We start from the raw sequence: 22320 nt of genomic DNA, 5'->3' as shown, positions 1-22320 counted from the left end.
GTAAAAAACTGCGTGATAAAATTATGCGTGGTAAAGACGCATGAGTTGTTAAGCTTTCATTGTTATGGCATGCGTGGTTCAGACTTCCTGTTTTCCGTGTGAAACTGCTATGACAGTGGTGCTTTACCAACCTGGAAGCAGTATAGGAACCGGTTTTGCAGTGCCTGTGTTTCTTAATGGGAAAATGTGGACACTAGCATGTTGGCAGTGTCAGTAACCTAATGGATAATGTCTATGGTATGAGATGTAGGGATCAGTAGTCTGGGGTAATATGTACACTCCACCAGTCATAGCTCTTGCAGCAGCATTCCTAATACTAGTTCTAGGCAAAACGTCTATTACGCAGGCGTAATCTAGCCTCGTTTTAATAATTTGGAATTATGCTTGCTACACGAATTTCCTGAAATTACACTGTTACACCAAGTCACGTAATTATGCAGCATTCGGAGCAAAATATTGGCTCGCGTGCACAGGAACAGCGAAAAAGACCAGAATGCTAGCGTCTGCTGTTTGTGGCATTTGTGTTTTTGTGCTGTTTCTAACACAAAATGCATCCAAAATGGGTGCAAGGACACCTTACACACTAAAACATAAAGCTAAATACTGGTTTTTGCCAAATGTTTCTAAAGTTTTGCATAATTACGCAAAATCAAGTTATGCACATCTATAAAATATACGGAGCAGTCACATAATGCAGCCATCTGACACAATGATGCGCCCTGTCCATTTTAATCATACGTGACACGCTGATAACTTATACAGAATGCTGAAATATTTGTGCAAAACTCAAGTGTGGATTACATGCATCCTAGCATTTGATGGCCGCACCGTCACAAATCATATCAAATTTGATTCCATTCATTTCTCAGACTGAAATTTTAAAAGACTATTAAATGGCAGATGAACAGTGATGGACATTGTATCTGGGTCATTTATTCCGACAGAAAAATTTCAATGAGCATACAAAATGGGTACATTACGAAACATGCACTGCTTTATGTGGTACAAATATCTGCCTGCCGTGCATACAGTTCTTTATCTTTTTATAGAACACCCAATGTTCAAACAGTGTATGATTTAATATTTTGGAAACGTGGTCTATGGCTACTGGGGGACACTGAACTGTTGTAATGTGTCATTCATCTCCTTGGGCATCATTTACAAGAAACTGACGTAGCGATGTGTTTTTTTTTTTTTACCTGCGCCAACTGTTCTCGCAACACCATGGATGCACTGTATTTACAATAAAGGCCTCCATAGTGCAAGGCTGTAACAGATGCGTCAGAAATTCAGACGCATCTGCTGGCGAAAAGTGGCCCATCACTGCAGTTGGTCATAAAACTGACACAACTCCAGCAATGCATCAGAATACATAGGTGAGTCCCATGTAAAAAAGCCTTACGTCAATCCTTACACATGGTCTGAGCAGGCGTAGGCATTTTGACAAAGTCAAGTTGTAGCGTGACGCAGTGAAATGTTGAAAATTTCACTGCATCACTTCTACATGGCTTTTTATGTTGGAATACCCACCCTGCATACATTACACCTGGCGCAGGTATAATGTGATGCAGGGCTCTACAAACTGACCCATTGGACCCAATGTGTCAGCTTGTAGATATAGAGCAGTGTGGTGCACAGATTACGTCGCACCTGCATAAAAAAAGTGACTCAGCAGCGGTGCACAGGGCTTGTAAATAAGCGCCTCAATTTTTTGTCAATATAGTAAGACACTGTGTTATATAATGTACTTGTTAGTGCTATTGCACTGGTTAGTGCTATCTTTCGGAAATATTTCTAGGAGTGGTCGGGGTGCACTTAGAAAAACCTAAGGAAGATAAGCTTGCTAAATGCAACATGGGTGACGTGGAATTTTTCCCAGGGCTGATTTTGGTTCACCGTCTGGCCATGTTTTATACATGCAAATACATTTTTTTATCATCAATTTCAGTTTATCCAGTGTTCAAAATTGCCATTGCCACTGGCCGATCTCTGAGGCACATAAGGTAATCTGGGTGAGGACCCGATGATGAAGCATGCCACAAACTAACTCTAGTGTAAGGGGGTCCTCCTAACTAAATAGGGATGCCCCTACTAGATTAGTAAGGGAGGCTTTTGGGAACAAAATAAGTGGGTTCCCTCTTCAGGACTTTGAATTATAAATTCTAGCATTTGCTTTGGCAGTCAAAATGAGCCCTGCATTCATTTTACTGTATGACTGACAGCGACAAAGGCTTGCCTATGAAGTTCACCATCAAGTCAAGTAGAAAAAAAAGAGGACAAATCATGTGTTCTCAGACAACAAACGTGTTTTACGATAGATTAGCGTTTGTGTGTTAGAGGGAAAACTAAATTCAAATATTAGTTGTATTACAGACAATTGAATGGCTACAGTTGTGATATCCTCGGTATTATTGTCTCTAGTTTAGCTTTCCAATTTGTATTCTGTGGTTGTAGGGTGCTTACATTAGACATTTAATTTGTAGCTGCAGGGTTCTCTTAGGCATATTCTAAGGGGTCAACATATATATTGACCTTATTGTTAAAGAACACTAGAGTACTGACTAGAAAACAATGTTGTAGAAGATACACAGGAACCTCTGTGATTTGACGCATCGTCCTGGACATGAAACGGCATCATCGGCATAGATGGTCATGTTATACGGCATCACCGGCATAGATGGTCATGTTATACGGCATCACCTGCATAGATAGTCATGTTTTAAGGACCTAACATTTAAGTCATGACCAAGTAGAGTAAGCAAAAGTGAACCCATGCTTGGATTGAGCAGCGACCAAGAGCAGACAAAATGGAGGACTTACTAAGTAGACATCCAGAACTGAGGCGTTATCGTTGTCCATTTCTGGTGTGCTTTGCTCTGACGTCAAGTAGATGGCGCTATCTTCTAAGGTGAATGTTGAACTGGAAGGTAAACGTTTGCTGTAAGAGAAGATACAAAAGGAATGAGTAACTGAAGGCTTAAAATGGTATAGAATAGAATTACTCCCAAGACAGAATATTGATTATTTGCCGCTAATGTCTGCTGTCAAAGTTTAGGTTGGTAATTGGAGAACAGAAAACATTTATATACTTTCAGAAAAAGTGAGCTTATGAACATATACAGTAAAAGGTCTCTCAAACACAGTAATGGTCTGATTTAGACATAGATAGCTATGGAATATCTGCCAACAAATAGCAGCAATCCCATTGACCTACTAGAGAGGGTAAAGGCGGTGTTTCCAATGGCGAGGCCATCACCACCTCAGGCTCTGGGGGCTCCATCAGGTCAGTCATAACCATGCCCAAAATGGCAAATGTTTGTCAGCATCAGTTCAGTGCAAGGCCATCAAGTAAGACATATTTGTCTTGTAAGGAGAGACCAGCAAATGTCCCTGGCATGCTCGGAAAAACATTTATAATTTGGAGAATCAGATGCCCCAGGGAAGTTGGAGGAAGTCGAGGTCCTCTGTTGAAGTGGAGCAAGGATTAGGGAGATAAAATGAGTCTCCTGGGCCACCATACATTTGCCTCTACCATGGATGTACTACTCTTCGACCATTCTTATCCCACGTATTACATTTTGTTCCTCATGTGTCTAGGTATACCTCAACAAAACAATACAAAAGTGGAAAACCCTGATGAGCCTGGTTTGCGCTATATAAAACTGACAAATAAATAAATAAATACATAAATAAATATATCCACAAAGCCTCTCGCTAGTGTTGCAATAATAACCGCACTCGCAAAGCCCTTGAATTCTGCTTATGTTACACTCCAAAGTCAACCAATCAACGTGTTTCGGCTTACACACAGACTTGTTCACGAATAAATATACCACCAATTTGGGGGATACATGTTCAAAAGCTGAGAGCTGTACTGTCTAGAGAAGTTTTCCACTGTGGGCAACATCACTGATACTTGTAACGGCAATTCAGTTACATTACGTGGGCCTGGAAGAATTGCTGTGATGTTGGCAGCTCCTAACATACCGGTAGAAAGGCCTTCAGGTGAAAACACACTGCCACGGGGAAAATCTATGCAAGCAGTGGTCCACTCACTTCGCCACACCAGAGATGGATTCTCTGACTGCATTACTCAAAAAACAGTCCCTCGGAATGTTAAAGTGCTAAGTAGTATTGCCAAAGAAAGAAATAAAGGCAGAATGGTGCCAAGACTATATTTATTGGATTTATTTTGAGTGACGTGGAAGGGCTGACAATCACACTCTGGCATCTGTTCACTTACACTAGGCACTCTAGAATCGGATTACCTACACTTTAAATTGAAATAGGTGAGGATTTAGGGCATTTCAAGAGCCTAGGACGCAACAACTAGTTTTTTTAAAAAACATGTTTTTATTGGTTTTACAGCAAACTTCAAAGAAGCGTTTCGCATGTAGAAAACATCCGGTTACAATACGTACATGACATTTTCGACGACACTTTTCATATGTCTCAGTCCCTTCCTTGGGCAACAACTAGTTTTGATGTTTCAGAATGATGGGTCCTATTCACAAAAGTAAAAGTTGGGCATAAATGTAGGTTTACAATTGAATTTACATTTTTCAAGTCTGCCAAGAATTTACTAAGAGATCTCTGGCTGGTGTTTATGAGGATGAGATCTCCGCCACAAAATCAGAGAACGTGGCACTTATAAATGCCACTCAGAGGGTGGGATATGGGCAGTCCAAGGTGCTGTCTGCCTTGAAAGTTAGGGAACACCCATAAACAAGCATGTTATTAGGAATTCCGAAGCTACCATCTGACCCTTTCACACACTGGAAAAATGGTTGGAGACTTAACTTACACTAGCACAGGGGTGGAAAGGGGAACGTATCACCCTCAAATTGGCTGGGGATGCAAGAGAAGGGCTTTTTCCATTCAGAACATTTTTTTTTCTTGTGGGGCAACCTGTGTTTGCATAAGGCATCCTATCCCGTCTATGCAGAGTTCTCTGTTATGGGGAATTCAGCACAGTGGGACTGGCGGCACGAAGGAAAAGTCACCTTACCATCCCAGGAATACACACAGAAACCTGCTCCTGTGGCTTTCTAGAGGTACTCCGAATGTTGGTCAACGGCCAAAACTAGGACACATATTTTCCTGAAGACGCGGAGATCGCCATCCATACATGTCCTACTTTTTTCGTGAATGGGGTCCACTGTGTTCAAATTAAAACCTGTCAAAAAGCGTAGATGGACCTCAATTAACTTCAATAAGCAAGTAAAATACGAGTGGGAATTCTGAGTCACAAGGGATCAGCAGATCCAGTATGGCCAAAAATGTACGTTATGCCACATTCCAAAACACACTGTAATTCAACTGACACTGCACATCATGCAGCAAGTACGCAAGACACTAAAGAGATAACTGCAGACAAAGTGGAATGAGACATGGTCGCCAGATGGCATTTTCCCCTTCATCTGCCGAATAGCAGAGCTATTAACGTTTATATAGATAAGCTGTGATATAATATCTGTCTGGTTATTGTGTTTCTCAGCAGTGCCGAGGGTGCCTGGGCATGCATGACTGTTGTTTTTGGATAGGTAGACGCTTTGGAGGGCCTTGTAGATTATTCTTGTTTGTATGCTTGGCACATGTTTAGAGGCTTGCAGCTCAGAAGATGACTGCCAAGCACACGTCTCGTCGGGCATAGAAGGGGTGCATTCATGACCTGGATTGGTGACACCCATGTTGTGACATGCAGTATGCTGTGGGGCATTCATTAACCGTCTACAAATGTTAGCCCGTCTTTTACAATTTGAATGTTGCTTTTAATTTCTATATTTTTGTGCGTTAAAGATAAGTTTGGGGAAATAATAGTTTGCTACTTACAACTCATGCACACAAACGAATAAAACATATTGTGGTACAAGTCACATTGGTGTCAAAAATGAACTGTGTGAGGTCATTTTCTACATTTAGGGAGGGTTGTTCAAGCAAATGTATTTTCCGTCTCGGTCCGATCAAAAAATGAAGTCGGTCACTTTTGACTTACTGAAATGAGATCACCCCTTGACTGTGAGAAAGAGAAATGGCTACCAGAGAAGTACCAACTGGGCCCGGTGTTTTGTATGGAAACTTGTCCTCCATGACTGACCTAAATATCTCATGGATTATATCTCCTAGTCCTCCTCACAACCGCCTCGCTCCTAGTGCGAACACTGATCTCAAACATCTCAGAATACCGAGAGCAGCGAATTGATGGAAAGAAGCGGATAGTTTAGTGGGACATATTGTGGACAGCTCCAAAAAAGTCATGGAAGGAACAATCGATCTATAGATTTAATCGATTCTTGAAGCAGTATCTGCTGATGAATTCATTTAACTCTAACTTTACTTTTTGGTGTTAGCTGATCAATAATATGCGGACTCCTATATATTTATTGTACTTTGCAATGTCTTCGTCGCCTTGGAACTTGACACAGTGCTAACCGCTATATACAATTTAATAAAACAAAAAATATATAAACCATGCACTCCACTGATCTTGCCGATGGCAACCCTTGCCCCACTAACATCCACATTTTTCTGCCTGTGGATTTGCATGTCAAACATTTTGCGAGCCCTCTCTTTAGTTGCTGATCCAGCATGTAGGTAGGAATTTAGGAAACACGTACACTGGGAAAAGGGAAAATGCAGAACCAGGCTCAAACCACCTCTACTGCTATGAGCTTAAAAAACAAACAAACAAAAAATACTTTCTAGACTCTTCCCTCTTCTATCCCTCCACTATCCTTTTCAATCCAACTAACAGACTAACATGCCCACTGCTCAAATTAATTTTATATTTCCCTATACTAATTCACAACTAATCCTGTTTGGGTCCTGGAGTAGCGTGCTACCTGCCGAAAAGGGCGTCAGCACCTTATCAGTGGTAGCAAGCGCTATATAAATGCAAAACCTTTCCTTTTCTATCCCTCTGCTATCCCTTTTCAACCTAAATAACAAGCTCACATGTCCACCACTCAAATTAATTTCATATCTCCCTATACTAATTCACCACTAATCCTTTTTGGGTTCCAGAGTCGTGCTTCAACGCCTCCTCCTGTGTAGTAAGCGCTATATAAAGGCAATTACAATTACCTAGATGGGTTACTGAGTTAACTGAAGGAATAGGTCAGGCCTGCTTTCTATTATCTTTTTGAATGATAAGATGGAAACACCACCAAGCAATAAGGGCTGTAAAAGTCACTGATATACATTCAGATAGTTGGGATTCAAGCTTCAATTGACAGGAAATCATATAACACAAAGGAGTCCAATTGATATGAGAAAATAAATTACAGTTTTTTTATTCGCGTTCCATGAAGATTACTTTTTGTGCAGTTCTTTCTTTTTTTTTTACCAACATGTGTTTCGCCCTGTGCGCGGGGCTCATGGCTGGGGCTTTTTTCATGGCTGTCAAGAATAAGTCAACTAGGTTGCCATTCACTGGCCCTAGTGTCGCGGAAACCAGGAATGCTTCGAAAAGGCACATGCAGTAACTCAACTAATGCCATTACAATTCTCCTCGATGGAGCTTCTTCAAGAGGACTAATCTCGTTCTATAATGAATTATTGTGATAACACTGCAGTCTTTTTTTTAACTTCTTTTTTTATTGAACATCTGCTCAGCTTACTCGTTTACACTGGAAGATTGGTGACAGGAAGTACAATAAATTACAATTACAATAGACCACATGTTCAGCGGTCATAGCTTTCGGGTAAGCAATCAATACCTCTTTCCACAACACGTTTATCTTTTTACATAATGCACAATACGAAAAGGCTGACACGAATGTCACAAGCTCCTCCCATAATACATATTCAGAAACCCCTGTAGACCTCCCACAGACCCCAAACCTTTTCCCATTTCGTGGACATCCCAGACTCTGATACACCACCTTTTCAGCTACACAGCACCAGTCAAGTTGAGTTTTTCAATCTGTCACACTCGGGGGATAAGACTACAGTCTTAATGCATGCAAGATCATATATAACACGGTGATGGTGCAGCCAGGGCCGGGCTCTTATAGCAGCATCCAGGCACTACAATGCGTATGGCTACATTTATAATACTGCGGTGCTCTCGCATATAGGGTTATGTTTATGGCACAACATCATTACTTCTTGTACGGTGCTCCTGACAGGACAAGCAGTATTGCTATGCACAGGGTTTCTATGGAAGTAGGGCAGGATTACCGCATATTTTCCCTCCACAGAATAGCTCCTCTAGCAACATTGACTTACTGAATATAAACAGCTGGGATACCCCTGTATTTCTTCTCTACACAAATAACTCTGCTATTACAGTGCATCTGGTACATTCTCACTGCAGTATTGTCTGTATTTGATATATTTATGTAACATTGTATTTTTACATCCTGAGGAATGTCTATCATGTTAGTACTTAGTGTCAAAAGCATGTGGCCTGGGGCAATATTGTACCTCTGAGATCCCACAAGTTAAGCCTGTTAGGCGAGGAGGGGCTAAACAGAAGGGCCTTTCCGCTTTCGCTGTTTTGTCATGAGTATCGCTGTTAACCCTAAAACCTAATGCTTTTGAGCACTAATGAACTTCCCGAGTTTATTTATGTTTATTTGTTGTTTTCCTAATTAGTGTTCTAGAAAAGAGAAGTAATTGCCAAGAAGACCCCTTCAAAAGTCCACTCCCAAAGCCAATCAATTGCAAAAGTTCAATTAAGGCAAGTGCATGAAGGTCATATATCAGCGCAGCTGCCGATTCTGAAATGGGCCTGATCAATACAGCCTGGCAGAAGTCATTAAACACAGCAGGCATGGAGGAATGAAGTGACCTCACCGACCCACTGCGCATCACGTCTACCAGCCCAGAGACACCTATCATGTCCCAAGCAGAAAAACCCTGAAGCGCCGGGACCACTGACACGACCCTCCCTCCCAAACGGGGTCTCCAAAGTTAATTTACCTGCCCATCCGGTGGATTTCAAAGCAGCCAACCACACCAACAGCAGCACCTCCGTATGGCAGGCGCAGAAGAGTGTCACAGTCCATGGCGCATCCCTCATCAGGGTATGCTGGGTCATCCAACCCCTCAAACCACCTATCATTGAAAACAAGGAGATACGCGGCCTGATACTATAGGTGCATGTCGGGAGCTTTACTTTCAACGCTATTCAATATTACCAGTTCATTCATTACAGTATTCTGCTTAATCTAGCACCATTTCACCACCACTTTGCTGCCAAAAGAAAAGACTCTGATGACCAAAGTATCATGTTTAAAACATGTTTATTTAAGACTACTGAAAGCATATTAACCCCTTGAGTGCTTATGACGGAACCACGCCATCATAAGTCACGGTCGGCGTGTGCCAATGACGGCGTGGTTCCGTCATGCCGCTGCCACTCCGCCCACGTGGCACTAATTCCCCACCTGTGCAGGCGAATTAATGAGCGGGCGGGATCATGACGGAACCACGCCATCATGAGCACACGCAGCCCGTGACTCATGACGGCGTGGAGCCATCATGAGCACCGAAGCGCTGCACTCCCCCCCTAGCCGCTCGGCGCCGCAGCAGAATTCGCGCCGCGGCGAAGAAGTTAAAAAAATAAAGGAACTTGGATGAATCACTTTTAATCACCTGTTCCTTCTTGCATGGAAAATATGGATTTTCTTTAATCAACTGAAGCAGCCCTGAACCCCTTAGTTGGAATAGTTTACTCCATTGGATTATTACTAAATTGTTCCAAATCTTTGAAGGTCTCTTTGTTCTAGAATTATTTAACTCCTGCTATTGCTTTCAAAGAGTATTTTAACACATTATTTTTCAAAGTATATAATATATGATTAAAGCCATATCTATTTTGTGAACTTTTTGTAATATTCGGCTATGTTATTTACACAATTATGTGTGTGTGAGAGTTATTCAGATGTGATTTTCATGGGTGAGCAGTAAAGGGATTGTATGATTTGATTTTACTAAGGGGAATTTTTGAGATATTTGGTATATAATTATGCCTCAGAACAGACAGCATGTCCTTTTTAGGAGTACCAGGTTTGTACACTTCCTACTTTGTACCTGCACTGCTATATTAGTTTTCTAAACAGTTAGCATACAATAAAAATTACAAATGGGGTTCCTTTTTAGGTTTTGCCTGCACAGCGCTTGCGCTTTGCTTGAGAAATCTATTGTTTTTAATATAAACTTAAAAGGAACTTACATCCCGCTTCCTCTCTTTCCTGGCTTCTCATTGGTTTCCATGTGTGCCACTTAAATTTTCTCCATTTCTATTGACTGTAGCATATTTTCCTGCCTTTACCAATGCTTGTTCCTTGTCTGCTTCTCTTATCAGTTTCCTGCCACCGAAATACTGTTAACATCTGCTTTGGTGGAGCTATATTTTCATAAAGTTTTGAATTTTACTCTTGCAGCAGATTTATATAAATGTTTATCAACCAGAGGGATTAAGTGATTTGCATAGAATCACAGGCTGTTCCTGTGCCGAAGTCAAGATTCGAACCAGGATCCCCAGCTCCCGAGTCAGCAGCTCTGGCTGCTGCACCACATCCTCTCCACTCCTGTGTTATCTGTGAGAGAGCTCTTTCCTTCTCCTGGACGATGATTGATGTAAACAGCTCTTTATTCATTACATAGGTGAAACCGATGCATTACCAATGCTTGTTTTACTTATATTTCCGTTTATTGTTTTTTTTTGGGAGCAGAGTCAATAATGGTTGCAGTTTCTTTGAAATGCCACACCAATGTCATATCCATTTCCAAAGAAGTCAATATCTAATTCCCTTCCCTCTGAGAAATAGGGTAAGTAATACTGCTGCAGTAACAAGAAGAATAAGTTATTCTTTAAAAAGCATTGGCAATGGCCCAGAATCTATTGGAAGAGAGGCCTGCATTTCACAAAGGCACCAAGGGATGGTACATTTGAATTCCCATCTGATTTCAAGGTCTAAGAACAAAGCAGTCTAAGAGAGAATAGAACAGCCTTAAAACCTCTGACTGCCAGACAGTGTTCCATCTTTCACTAAGATCACTAAGATTCTTTAAGTGGTGATAACGCTGATGCCACTCTGACTTGGCACATTTTTGTATTAGCTTTAAATGCTCAATTGTGCTTTCGTGTTCTCTTTCCAGCTTCTTTTAGGAGGCGTGTGCCAGTATCTCAGCTGTGGTCACCCAATAGGGTGGCTGCTACCGGGTCTAGGTAGCCTTTTTCGTGTAAACAACTGCGCCAACACTACTATTACAAGCAGATCTTTCTACGGAATCTACTTCTCAATCCAGTAACTGGCAAATAACTTGGTAAGACATTGTTTCCCCATGTAATTCTGTGAGCTTTCTGCAGCAGCAAAAATCTGCTGGAGACATTGCTATGAATTACCAGGTGGTGGAAGGTATTGCAGACCTAGCTCCTGGTATTCTCACTGCTTGGATGTTTTCATACTTGGGTGCTGTGGTAACCTGATTATTGGGCATTTCTTGTACTCCTCACATTTAACATAACTGTTTCCTTAGGGTCTATCTCTTTTAAGTCATGTGGATGGACGACATAACCTTTTCGGCTGGCACTGTACATGTTTTTAGAGGTAAGTAAAGCAGTAATTGGCGCAAACATTTACCACTGTACTATAAAAACAGACTTCAGTAGTGGAGAATATAGCACAAGTATTTTTATACGCATGTGCTGTGTTCCATTTTGTTCTGATATGTTATGTTTGTGCATTTTTGTGCTGCATTCTTTAATGGTGTTATTGTATTGCGGTTGTTACTTAGCTTTCTGTTTTTAATTTTTTGTTGTGGTTTGCCCTTTTTAGGTCGAGGTAATATCCGGTCTGCCGAAGGCAGACCGGAAGTCCGAGATTTTATGTTTCTTAGTGTGGACTATTTGTCCCGCCTCGGTTTTTGCCTCTCTCCCATTGGCTGGCTTCCTAAACGGAGGCCAGCCATTGGAGGAGAGAGCCGTCACTCCGATTTAGCCCCGTCTCTTTCGGATTCGGGGGCGTGATTTTTGGTGTTCTTTAGCCCTGTGACGTCACCCGTCACTCAGAATGCCTAAACAAGCCCCCGAATCCGAAATTTGAAGACGTTTGCGGCCGCCATTGTTGCCCGGATCAGCCTCGCTGGTAAGTTTGTTGCCCGGATCAGCCTCGCTGGTAAGTTTCTTTTGCCCCCGATTGTGCCTTTTTTTGTTCCTTTTACCATTCCCTGCCCCTGATCTCTTTCCCTCTCTCCTGCCAGAGCCCTGAGCTTTTTATAATTTCCTGTTTCATAGTGAGGCAATCCGTCCCCGATCTCGACCCTGGGCCATAGGCGACCGGCGTGCGGGTGCGTTGAAAGTGCCGCCTTCCAACCCGCGCTCTGTGGACAAGGAGTATATTGAGAGGACTGGGTCATGGAGTATTGTGTGTGAGGCAAGGGACGTGGTTGGCGCACGGTACACGTGTTGTGTTTAGGGCGAGTATGCTGCCGAGGGACATTCTGGTGATCTGGGCACGAGCGAATTGAAGCATCCAGCGACCTCTAAAGTAAAGAGGGAGCTATCCGCCAGTTACAGCCACGGTACGTAGGTCTCGCTAATTATCCTCCCTCTCCGCCTTTCTTCCCTTCTCTCTCACACCCCGTATCCCGTTCCCACCTGCACTGCTTTTATACCTCCCTCTTTCTAACCTTTTCTCTCTTGTGTCTGTCTTGGTCAGACCCTCTTTCTCATTGTTTCTGTATCCCTTTCACTCGCCGACACCCCTCTGCTACGCTCTTCTTCCCCCATTCACTCCTCCACCCCTGTCTCTGCCTTTCTAACTTTCTCCTTTCTCTCTATTTTACTTTCCCCATCTCCTCTGTATAAACTCTGTGCCTCTTCCAGTCTTTCTCTTAACCCTCTCTTTCTCTAGCCCCTCTCTTAGTTTAGTCTCTCTCTCTCGCCCGCCCACTTTCTTTCTTCGGTTTTCTCTCTATTATCTCTCTATGAATCATCACTTGGCTTTCTTTCTTTCCCTTCTATCTTTCCCCTTCCCTATAGCTCCTCCTTTCTCTGCCGCGCTCTCTCTCTCTCTTCCCCTCTTCCCTTTCCCTTCTCCCCTTCATTCTTCTTCGCCCCCCTCTTTCTTCTTCTCTCCTTTATCTCCGCCGTCCTTTCTCAGTCCTTAGTCTAAGTTTCGAGTTAAACATCTTTTATGGGAAAGGGCCCTGTTTCTTAAGGAGCTGTCGGGAGATAAACCACCCCGCTGTTGGAGCCGTCGAGACGCAGGGCCCACGCCAGGGAGCGGTGGGGGCTGGGTGGGGGTAGTGGAGAGAAAGATGTCATGTAAACACCGCCTGCCCCTCTGCTGTACTTCAGGGCGCGTCCCCCTCACAGTGGGCAGCGAGCTGTCGAGGGCCCAGTCTGCCAGGCTGTCGCAGTGGTTTAACGAAAGATGACGGCTCCCCCATGCAGAATGAAATGTTTTCTCCAGAGTCTCTCACACTGAACAGATATTCATTTGTCTTGGGCTCAATAGCCCCCACCCCCTCCGAAGGAGTGAGGTCCACTCTAAAGGGTTGGAGGTCTCCATGCGCCCTGCCCGTGTTACCCCCTTTCCAGGCACTTTCGCCGGGCCTCTGTCTGCCCGCAATATTTACTTACCAGATTTGTAATTCTGTTTGTTATTGCTCGGGAAAGCAGAGTGGCTTTCCTGACCTCTAAACTGTTTCATATTGCATGCCATTGTACGCGTTCTGCTGGCATGCAATGGCAAGGAAGGGCTGCCCTCTCCAAAACAAGGTACACTAGGCCCCCTACCCTCGTACCCCGGGGGCTGCAGAGGGGTCTCTATTATGCCACTGTGCTGTCGGATCCGAAGCCCTGTAAGCGCTTGTGAAAACAATGTAGGCCACTTTCGTTTGACCACAGGCATTTAATCCTGGTATTTTCCTCTTAGGGTGCACCTCGAAATGATCGCCCAAACTTACTAGCTAGTAGCACGTTTTTTCAAAGTCTGGCTGTGAAACTGAGACAGATACAGACTTTTGATCACCCCCAACCCTCCAAAAAACATATAGAGGAGTTTTTGATCAGCAGGCCTTATCCATTGGTCTGTTGAACTGTCATTCACATTTTGCTTTCCCCCACCACTGCATTGGGCTTTACCTGCTGGCACCATTCTGTAAAAGTGACTGCACAAAGCCAGTGCACATTGTTCACATCTGCCTAAAACTATTTTTCCAGTGGCATAGGTGGTTCAAAGTGTGCTTTTATAGTTTATTTGAACGTTAAATACCAGCTATTTATTTTGCCTGCAATTCGTGTGTTCAGTTAGATGGTGATTTATTATTTTTTTTATTGTTGTTGTAATGTCATTAAGTGACATTAAAACATCGTAGACGCCCGTGATTTGAATCCTTGTCTTGGTGGGGGCGGTTTATTCTTGACTTCTTCTCAAATAATGATAATAATACAATGCATGGCGCAACTGAAAGGCTTTGTATTAAAAACATCATCACCAGTTAAACAGCCACGCTACTGGTTTTTAAAAACAGTACTATTTTATTGCAATCCTATAGCTGCCACACTTACCAGCAGTATGTTTTTTTTATTTTTGAAGCCATTGCTTGTAATGAAAAATAAAAATATGTAAGCATTGCCTCAGTATGACAAGGCCACACCTATAGGCTTTGCCAGTGATTGTTTTCCTAAGTAGCTAGTGGGTTTTGGATTACACCAGTGTTGTGTCTATTCCGGAGAAGCCTGAGAAAATATTGACTGAAAAAAAAAAGATTGGCAAAATATAGACTCCAAAAGGCTGACTACCAAAGTCCTGAATTTACATAAATATGCTACAAAATGTTTGACTTGCTCTCAAGCTCTTGTCCGCAACATGCTGTGCTCGTGCCCCCCCCCCTTCCGACCCTACAGGCTACCCAGGAAGGTAGCGTGGGGACACAAGATCACAACTCAACTGTTGACCAACATTAAATTTAAATCCCAGCCTACCTTTTTTGTTTTTTGAAAAAAGTACTTTTAAGGACACAGGTGTACTTAACACTACACAAATCAATGACAAATACAGAGTGATGACCCTGATCTCAACTCACTGTGGGGGCTAAAACCTGTCCCTCCTCTTCATGTTTCTGTCACCCTCTCTAACATTGTCCCAAGCCAGCTTTGGTAGAGCACGAATAAGGCTCAGGTGCAAATTACGTTTCCCACAAATAAAATGTGCAGTCAGTTCGTTTTCTTCTCTAGTTCTTACCCGTCGCTTGATTAGAAAAACAGTCTTTAGTCCTCGCACTCACCTCAGTGTTTTCGGAGAGGCTTCTGACCGCAGATGGTGGCCAGTGGTATTCATGTGTGGCCTTAGCAATGGACACCATGGACGTCATGCAAAGCTCGTGTCTTCACTGAGCGTAGCTGCCTTGGACTGTCAGCATGGTACTCAGTGGCTTCTGCTGCTACGAGGCTGGCTTGCTCAGGAGTCGCAGCCCACTTCCGAGCCAACAAAGACACAAGCTAATGCAACTGCAGCCTGACCCAGGCCGATGCACATAGCGAGGAAGTTGGGAGCCCCAGCCTGGGCCGACACAAACAGCAGGTAGCGCTGCCCCTCCACGGGCCAATACACAGAGCAAGGCAGATGCAACCCACCTTAAGCCAATGCACACGGCAGGCAGTGAAAGCCAGATATAGACCAATAACAAGGCAAGGTACATGCACGCTGCTTTGGGCCAATGTACAGATATATGTACTCTTTCATGGTGCTCACGGGGAGCCGAGCTGTGCTTGCTTCCCTGCCCCCTGGCTGTGCTTGCTTCCCTGCCCCCTGGCTGTGCTTGCTTCCCTGGCTGTGCTTGCTCTCCTGCCCCCTGGCTGTGCTTGCTCCCCTGCCCCCTTCTGTGCTTGCTCCCCTGCCCCCTTCTGTGCTTGCTCCCCTGCCCCCTCGCTGTGCTTGCTTCCCTGCCCCCTCGCTGTGCTTGCTCTCCTGTGTGTGTGGCTCTGATTGTGTGTGTGGCTCTATGTGGGTGTGTGGGTGTGGCTCTATGTGGGTGTGTGTGTGGCTCTATGTGTGTGTGTGTGTGTGTGGCTCTATGTGTGTGTGTGTGGCTCTATGTGGGTGTGGGTGTGTGTGGCTCTATGTAGGTGTGTGTGTGGCTCTATGTGTGTGGGTGTGTGCGTGGGGGCTCTATGTGTGTGTGTGTGGGCTCTGTGTGTGTGGGCTCTATGTGGGTGTGGGTGTGTGTGTGTGTGTGGCTCTATGTGGGTGTGTGTGTGGCTCTATGTGTGTGGGTGTGTGCGTGGGGGCTCTATGTGTGTGTGTGTGTGGGCTCTGTGTGTGTGGGCTCTATGTGTGTGTGTGTGGGCTCTATGTGTGTGGGCTCTATGTGTGTGTGTGTGTGTGTGTGGGCTCTGTGTGTGGGGGGGGGGCTCTGTGTGTGTGGGGGGCTCTGTGTGTGTGGGGGGGGCTCTGTGTGTGTGTGGGGGGGGGCTCTGTGTGTGTGTGGGGGGGGCTGTGTGTGTGTGGGGCTCTGTGTGCGTGTGGGGCTCTGTGTGTGGGGGGTGTGTGTGTGTGGGGCTCTGTGTGTGTGGGGGGGCTCTGTGTGTGGGGGGGGTTCTGTGTGTGTGGGGGGAAGGCTCTGTGTGTGTGTGGGCTCTGTGTGTGTGTGGGGGGGGGCTTTGTATGTTGGGCTCTGTCTGTGTCTGTGTGTGGCTCTGTGTCCGCAAATATGCTCTACTACTCTCTAATGGTCACCTATTGCCATTGTAAATGACAATATCATTGTGGGTGTGGGTGTGTGTGGCTCTATGTGTGTGTGTGTGTGTGTGTGTGTGGGCTCTATGTGTGTGTGTGTGTGTGTGGGCTCTATGTGTGTGTGTGTGTGTGTGTGTGTGGGCTCTATGTGTGTGTGTGTGGGGGGGGGCTCTGTGTGTGTGGTGGGGCTCTGTGTGTGTGTGTGTGGGGGGGGGCTCTGTGTGTGTGTGGGGGGGCTCTGTGTGTGTGGGGGGCTCTGCGTGTGTGGGGGGGCTCTGCGTGTGTGGGGGGGCTCTGTGTGTGTGGGGGGGCTCTGTGTGTGTGTGGCTCTGTGTGTGGGGGGGCTCTGTGTGTGTGGGGGGGGCTCTGTGTGTGTGGGGGGCTCTGTGTGTGTTGGGGGGCTCTGTGTGTGTGGGGGGTTCTGTGTGTGTGGGGGGAGGGGCTCTGTGTGTGTGTGGGCTCTGTGTGTGTGTGTGGGGGGGGCTTTGTATGTTGGGCTCTGTCTGTGTCTGTGTGTGGCTCTGTGTCCGCAAATATGCTCTACTACTCTCTAATGGTCACCTATTGCCATTGTAAATGACAATATCATTGTGGGTGTGGGTGTGTGTGGCTCTATGTGTGTGTGTGTGTGTGTGTGTGGGCTCTATGTGTGTGTGGGCTCTATGTGTGTGTGTGTGTGTGTGTGGGCTCTATGTGTGTGTGTGGGGGGGGGGCTCTGTGTGTGTGGTGGGGCTCTGTGTGTGTGTGTGTGTGTGGGGGGGCTCTGTGTGTGTGTGGGGGGGCTCTGTGTGTGTGGGGGGCTCTGCGTGTGTGGGGGGGCTCTGCGTGTGTGGGGGGGCTCTGTGTGTGGGGGGGGGCTCTGTGTGTGTGTGGCTCTGTGTGTGGGGGGGCTCTGTGTGTGTGGGGGGGCTCTGTGTGTGTGGGGGGCTCTGTGTGTGTGGGGGGGCTTTGTATGTTGGGCTCTGTCTGTGTGTGTGTGTGTGTGCACGGCTCTGTCTGTGTGTGTGGCTCTGTGTCCGCAAATACTCTCTACTACTCTCTAATGCTCACCTATTGCCATTGTAAATGACAAATCCATTTATTTATGTTTTTAAAAAAAATGTAATGAGCAATGCCAATAGCTCTACCTTTAATAATGCAGAGACCATTGCATTGTAAATGCTTGTTGTTTTAGTTGTGTTGTGGTGCATTGAGTTAGGTTGTTGTGTTTTTTTGTTCCGTTTACTTTGGGGATGTTCATAAAGTCTGCTACACCTTCAGACAAGAGCAGCGCATCAATGTAGGTTTTCAGTGACAAGCAACCACTTACCACTGGTTGAGGAGATAAAATGCGCCCTCCCCCCCAGTTTTTCAACTATTTAAGACATCAGTCAGCCCAAAACGACTACAGAATCCTGTTTTAAATCAGCACTTCCAATGCTCACTTTATACTCTCTCTAGGTAGCAGATCAAGATCTTAGAATCTCTCTCCGGCTTTGTGAGGCCAAATACTTTGAAAATAACCACCTGGAGACGTTTGTAAAAAGAGACCTGTCCGCTCACTATATGGAGTTTGGATGTGATAGTTAACCTTGTGCATGCAGGTGCAGGGGAAGGGGTGGGAGATTAACTGAGTAAAGTCACAAAGCCCAGTGAAACATTGCCAGCTGCCAGGGATGGGGGAGGCTCAGTATTGGCGCACTGTCAAGGGGACTGCCAGTAGCTTTAAAATGTTGCTGACAAATACATTTTTGTTAGACAGGAAATTAAATAAACAGGGCACAAAAGGATTTAGAAATACCAGCCGGCTCAGATCGGTCTGCAAAAATGATTAGAATGTATGTGACCTCAGACCAGCAAGAGACCCCTCCCTGGCAGCCTGGTTTTGGAACGTCAGACTAATCCAAAGCCTTGGGCAAGGTATGCCAGACTGCCCCCTCCATGTTGTCTCATTTGTGGATGCATACTTCACCCCTGAAGGAGGTGGATGCTGTGCTCGGTAGGCGTGTGAGAGAGAGTCACCAGAGGCTAATGTGCGGGGCTAGTAGCAGGGCATGGATCCTTCCTGAACCATCCATCACTCATGAAAAGCCTGGGTTGCCTCTGTGTATCTCAGTGAACTGATCTGCTATTGGCTGCTGCCTGTTTGCTAGCAGTCAAATAACAAACAGCAGTGTAGGCAGTCCTTGGCCAACTTATTTATTTAGGACACAATGATATCCCTTTAGAGGCAGCCGCCAGTGTAACCTGTTTAAACACTTCCTTTTGTATTGACTTTGCTTTGTATCTCACTCTGTTGTTAGTTTTTTGCCCATGGTAAGAACAGACCCATCGGCTAGGCCTCCCACATCCATCGCAGGACCCACTAAGGGCCAGCCTCTTTACAATTTCTGTGATCCTGAGTTGCACTAATGATGGTAAAGTCACATTTGTGATACACAGGATCATGCCAAACTGAATTTACCTGTGTTAGATAGGCCAGTATGAACGTCCACAGTGAGTGAATCGAGGTGAGTTGCTTCAGGTGGAGACATATATAAAAGCCGCTTAGAGCAGGGTTCACAGGTAGGAAAAGAGCTAAGAGTGACATAATGCTGCTGTACAAGCCATAACCAGTAGCAGCTGCCACTATAGTGAAGTAGTAGGGTGGGAGGAGGAGGGGGCTTGGTTTCGATTTTAGAAATAAAATAAAAAGACTTACCTGCCGCTCTGCTCACCCCCTCATTGCTTCTCTCTTCCTGAAAGTGGATGGGCTTCACTGCATGGGCTCCCCACCCAATCCAGACTCCCCTAGACCTAGCAAGAGGTCAGTGCCTGGATTAGCCTGAGCGGGCTGGAATAATTCTCGCTCAAGCATAGGGCGCCTGCAGCTTTTCACTAACCCGGGTGTACAACACAGTTGGGTTGGGGAAAACTGACTGCGCATGTCTGTTTGGCCGGCCTAAGGCAACCAGCCAAACTGGCATGCGCACTTATAGGTGCCTCCCACTCCTCCCTACTGCTGATGTGACGCTCGTCAGCACGGTCCCACCCCTGCCCTAACCTCTGCTTGGCTGACAATAAGGTAACAAAATGAAAATTATAATAAAATGGTTTTATTTTCATTTTATTTTTTAATGGGGCGATGCTCCTCCTCCATAGCGGAAGAGCTGCCCCTGGCCATAACAGTGGAAAGCAGGGTAAAACTTCCTTCACTACATTGTCTCTTTTTTCAGCCTGAAATCTGTCAGACACCTACTAGGGCTCACCCACCTTTGGAAGCCTTCAGGCCTAAGAATGTGGTTTGGAGCAGAAACATCTGCTCTACGTTTTGGCCTACTTCAACCCTGCAAGAGTAGATGGAATGATCCTTTTGAAAGATTGAGTAGTTTCTGCTCAGGTTGCAACCCTGGATTGCTCTTCCATTTCTATCCTCACTACTAAGGTGTATTTGTACAGTTCTAGACAGTATTCTTGCCTTTAAAAAACCTGCATGACTACTGTCCATGCCACTAACCCCCACTCGTATCTATCTGACTTAATTTCTTCTAAGTCAACAACATCTCTTCCATATGCATGTTGCCATAATGATTACTGGGCCCTTTCTGGTTTCCCTCTGTTTTGTGCTGAGGAGTTTCATGACAAGTTACACATTTTCTTTTAGGACCGGGGAGATTTTCCCAGAATCGCAGGATGTTGAGCTGAGGACGGAAATCAAAGCCTAGCTCCCCAGTTCCAAGATAGGCAACACAAGGCCACATCTACTCCTAGTTACTGTAGTGTACACCATAGCTCCTAACGTCACAACCATTAAGGGGAGAAGCAAAAGTATGCCATGACTAAGCCCTGATGCTGGATTCAACAAGTCAATCATGGACTTTCCAAGTCAGGGAATGGATATCCTGCAGGATAGCTGCTAAACCTGTCCATGTTAGATGGAAGTGCGGAAATTTTAGACGCTCATTGTCTTCCAAAAGCATACAATACTCCGAGACAAGCAATGAAAACACTTGCTTTTACCCCTTAGGCGCGGCCGCGATTCTGCGCCTGTGCGGCGCTTTTATTAAGAGGGCGGGTTCATGACGGCCCCCAGCCGTCGTCAGCACACGCCCACCGCAGTGCATGACGGACGGGGCCGACATCAGCATAGAAGGGGTTAACACCCAAGACACCACACTCCTGAACGGCATTTAGAAGGATGGCTATAGCAGAACAAGCATTGGCAAAGCCAGTAGGTCTCGCCTATGCAAGAGTTATTGGCTTTGCCAATATATTTTAGTCATGTTGTACATCAGCGCGGCTACTCTTCAGCATTGCTAAAAGTTAGTGGTTTAGAGGAGAGTGGTGTGGAGTGTCGTAGAGTGGAATGGCGAAGAGTGGAGTAGAGTGTTGTAGAGTGGAGATGCAGAGTGTTGTGTATTGAAGTGCCATAGACTGGAGTCACGTAGAGTGGACTGGTGTAGAGGAAATTGGCATAGAGTTTGCAGAGTATAGTGGCGAAGAGTGCAGTGGCTTTGACTTCAGTAAGATACAATGCAGCATTGTAGAATGCAGTGGCATAGATTACAGTCTTGCATAGTAGAGTGCAGCAGCGTATAGTGCAGTGGTGCAGAGTGGAGAGTGGAGTGGTGTAGAGTGCAGTGGGGCTGAGTATGGTAGAGAGGCACAAAGTGCAGTGGTGTCGAATAGAGTGGCATAGAATGGTGCAGAGTAGAATAAAGAGCTGTAGAGTGCAATGACAGAGTGCAGTGGCTTAGAGTGGAGTGATGCAGAGAAGAGTAGCATAGGGTGCAGTGGCATAGATTGCATTGGCATGGAATGCAGTAGTGTAGAGTACAGTGGAGTAGAGCGGTGTGAGATGAGTGGCGTAGATGCAGTGGTGTAGAGTACAGTGAAACAGTGCAGTGGTGTAGAGTACAGTGCTGCAGAGTAGAGTGGATTGGTGTAAACTGCATTGTTGCACAGTATAGTGAAGTAGAGTGCAGTGACATAGAATACAGTGGCAAAGAAATTAAACGGCATACAATGCAGCGTCTTAGACTGCAGTAGCGTAGATCAGAGTGATGCATAGTAAAGTGCGGTGGTGTAGAACAAAGTCGCAAAGAGTGCAGTGGCATAGACTGGTGCAGAGTGGAGAGGCAAGGAGTGCAGTGGCATTGAGGAGTGATGCAGAGTGCAGTGGCATGGAGTGTATTGATACAGAGTAAAGTAGCTTAGAGTGCAGTAAGGCAGAGCAAAGTGTCATAGATTTCAGTGGCAGAGAGTTCAGTGTTGCAGAATAGAATGTCAGAGTGCAGTAGTGGAGTAGAGGGCAGTGGCGTAGAGTAGAGTGGCATGGAATGCAGTGGTGTAGAGTGGCTTAGAGTACATTGGCATAGAGCGCAGCAGGGGAGAGTAGCGTGGCGTAGAGATCAGTGGTGGATAGTGCAGTGTCAGAGAGCAGTGGCTTAGAGTGCAGTGACACAAAGTGCAGTTGTGTAGAGTGCTCTGGTGTTGTGTGCAATAGTTTAGAGTAGAGTGGCGTAGAGTGGAGGGGCATAGAGTAGAGTGAAATGGCGTGGAATGGTGCAGGGTAGAGTGCAGTGGCGAAGAGTAGGGGGGCATAGAGTGTAATGGCAGAGTAAAGTGGTGTAGAGTGCAATGGCAAAGAGTTCAGTGGTGCAGA

General features: G+C 45.4%; 1 protein-coding gene across 2 annotated transcripts in view; it reads right to left on the bottom strand.

Moving 5' to 3' along the window:
* The window catches only part of PIP5K1B (phosphatidylinositol-4-phosphate 5-kinase type 1 beta), a 412487-nt gene that overhangs the window by 16016 nt on the left and 374151 nt on the right, over window positions 1-22320 (bottom strand). For both annotated transcript variants that reach the window (XM_086961234.1, XM_086961235.1), the window contains exon 14: window positions 2821-2938. In XM_086961234.1, the coding sequence (XP_086817360.1) occupies window positions 2821-2938 (118 nt within the window). The remainder of the gene's footprint in view (window positions 1-2820; window positions 2939-22320) is intronic.

Source organism: Lissotriton vulgaris, chromosome 3_1 (assembly GCF_964263255.1).
Source record: "Lissotriton vulgaris chromosome 3_1, aLisVul1.2, whole genome shotgun sequence".
Lineage (NCBI taxonomy): Eukaryota > Metazoa > Chordata > Amphibia > Caudata > Salamandridae > Lissotriton > Lissotriton vulgaris.
Note: the sequence above shows the minus strand (reverse complement) of the source record. Positions and strands in the feature narration are given on the sequence as shown.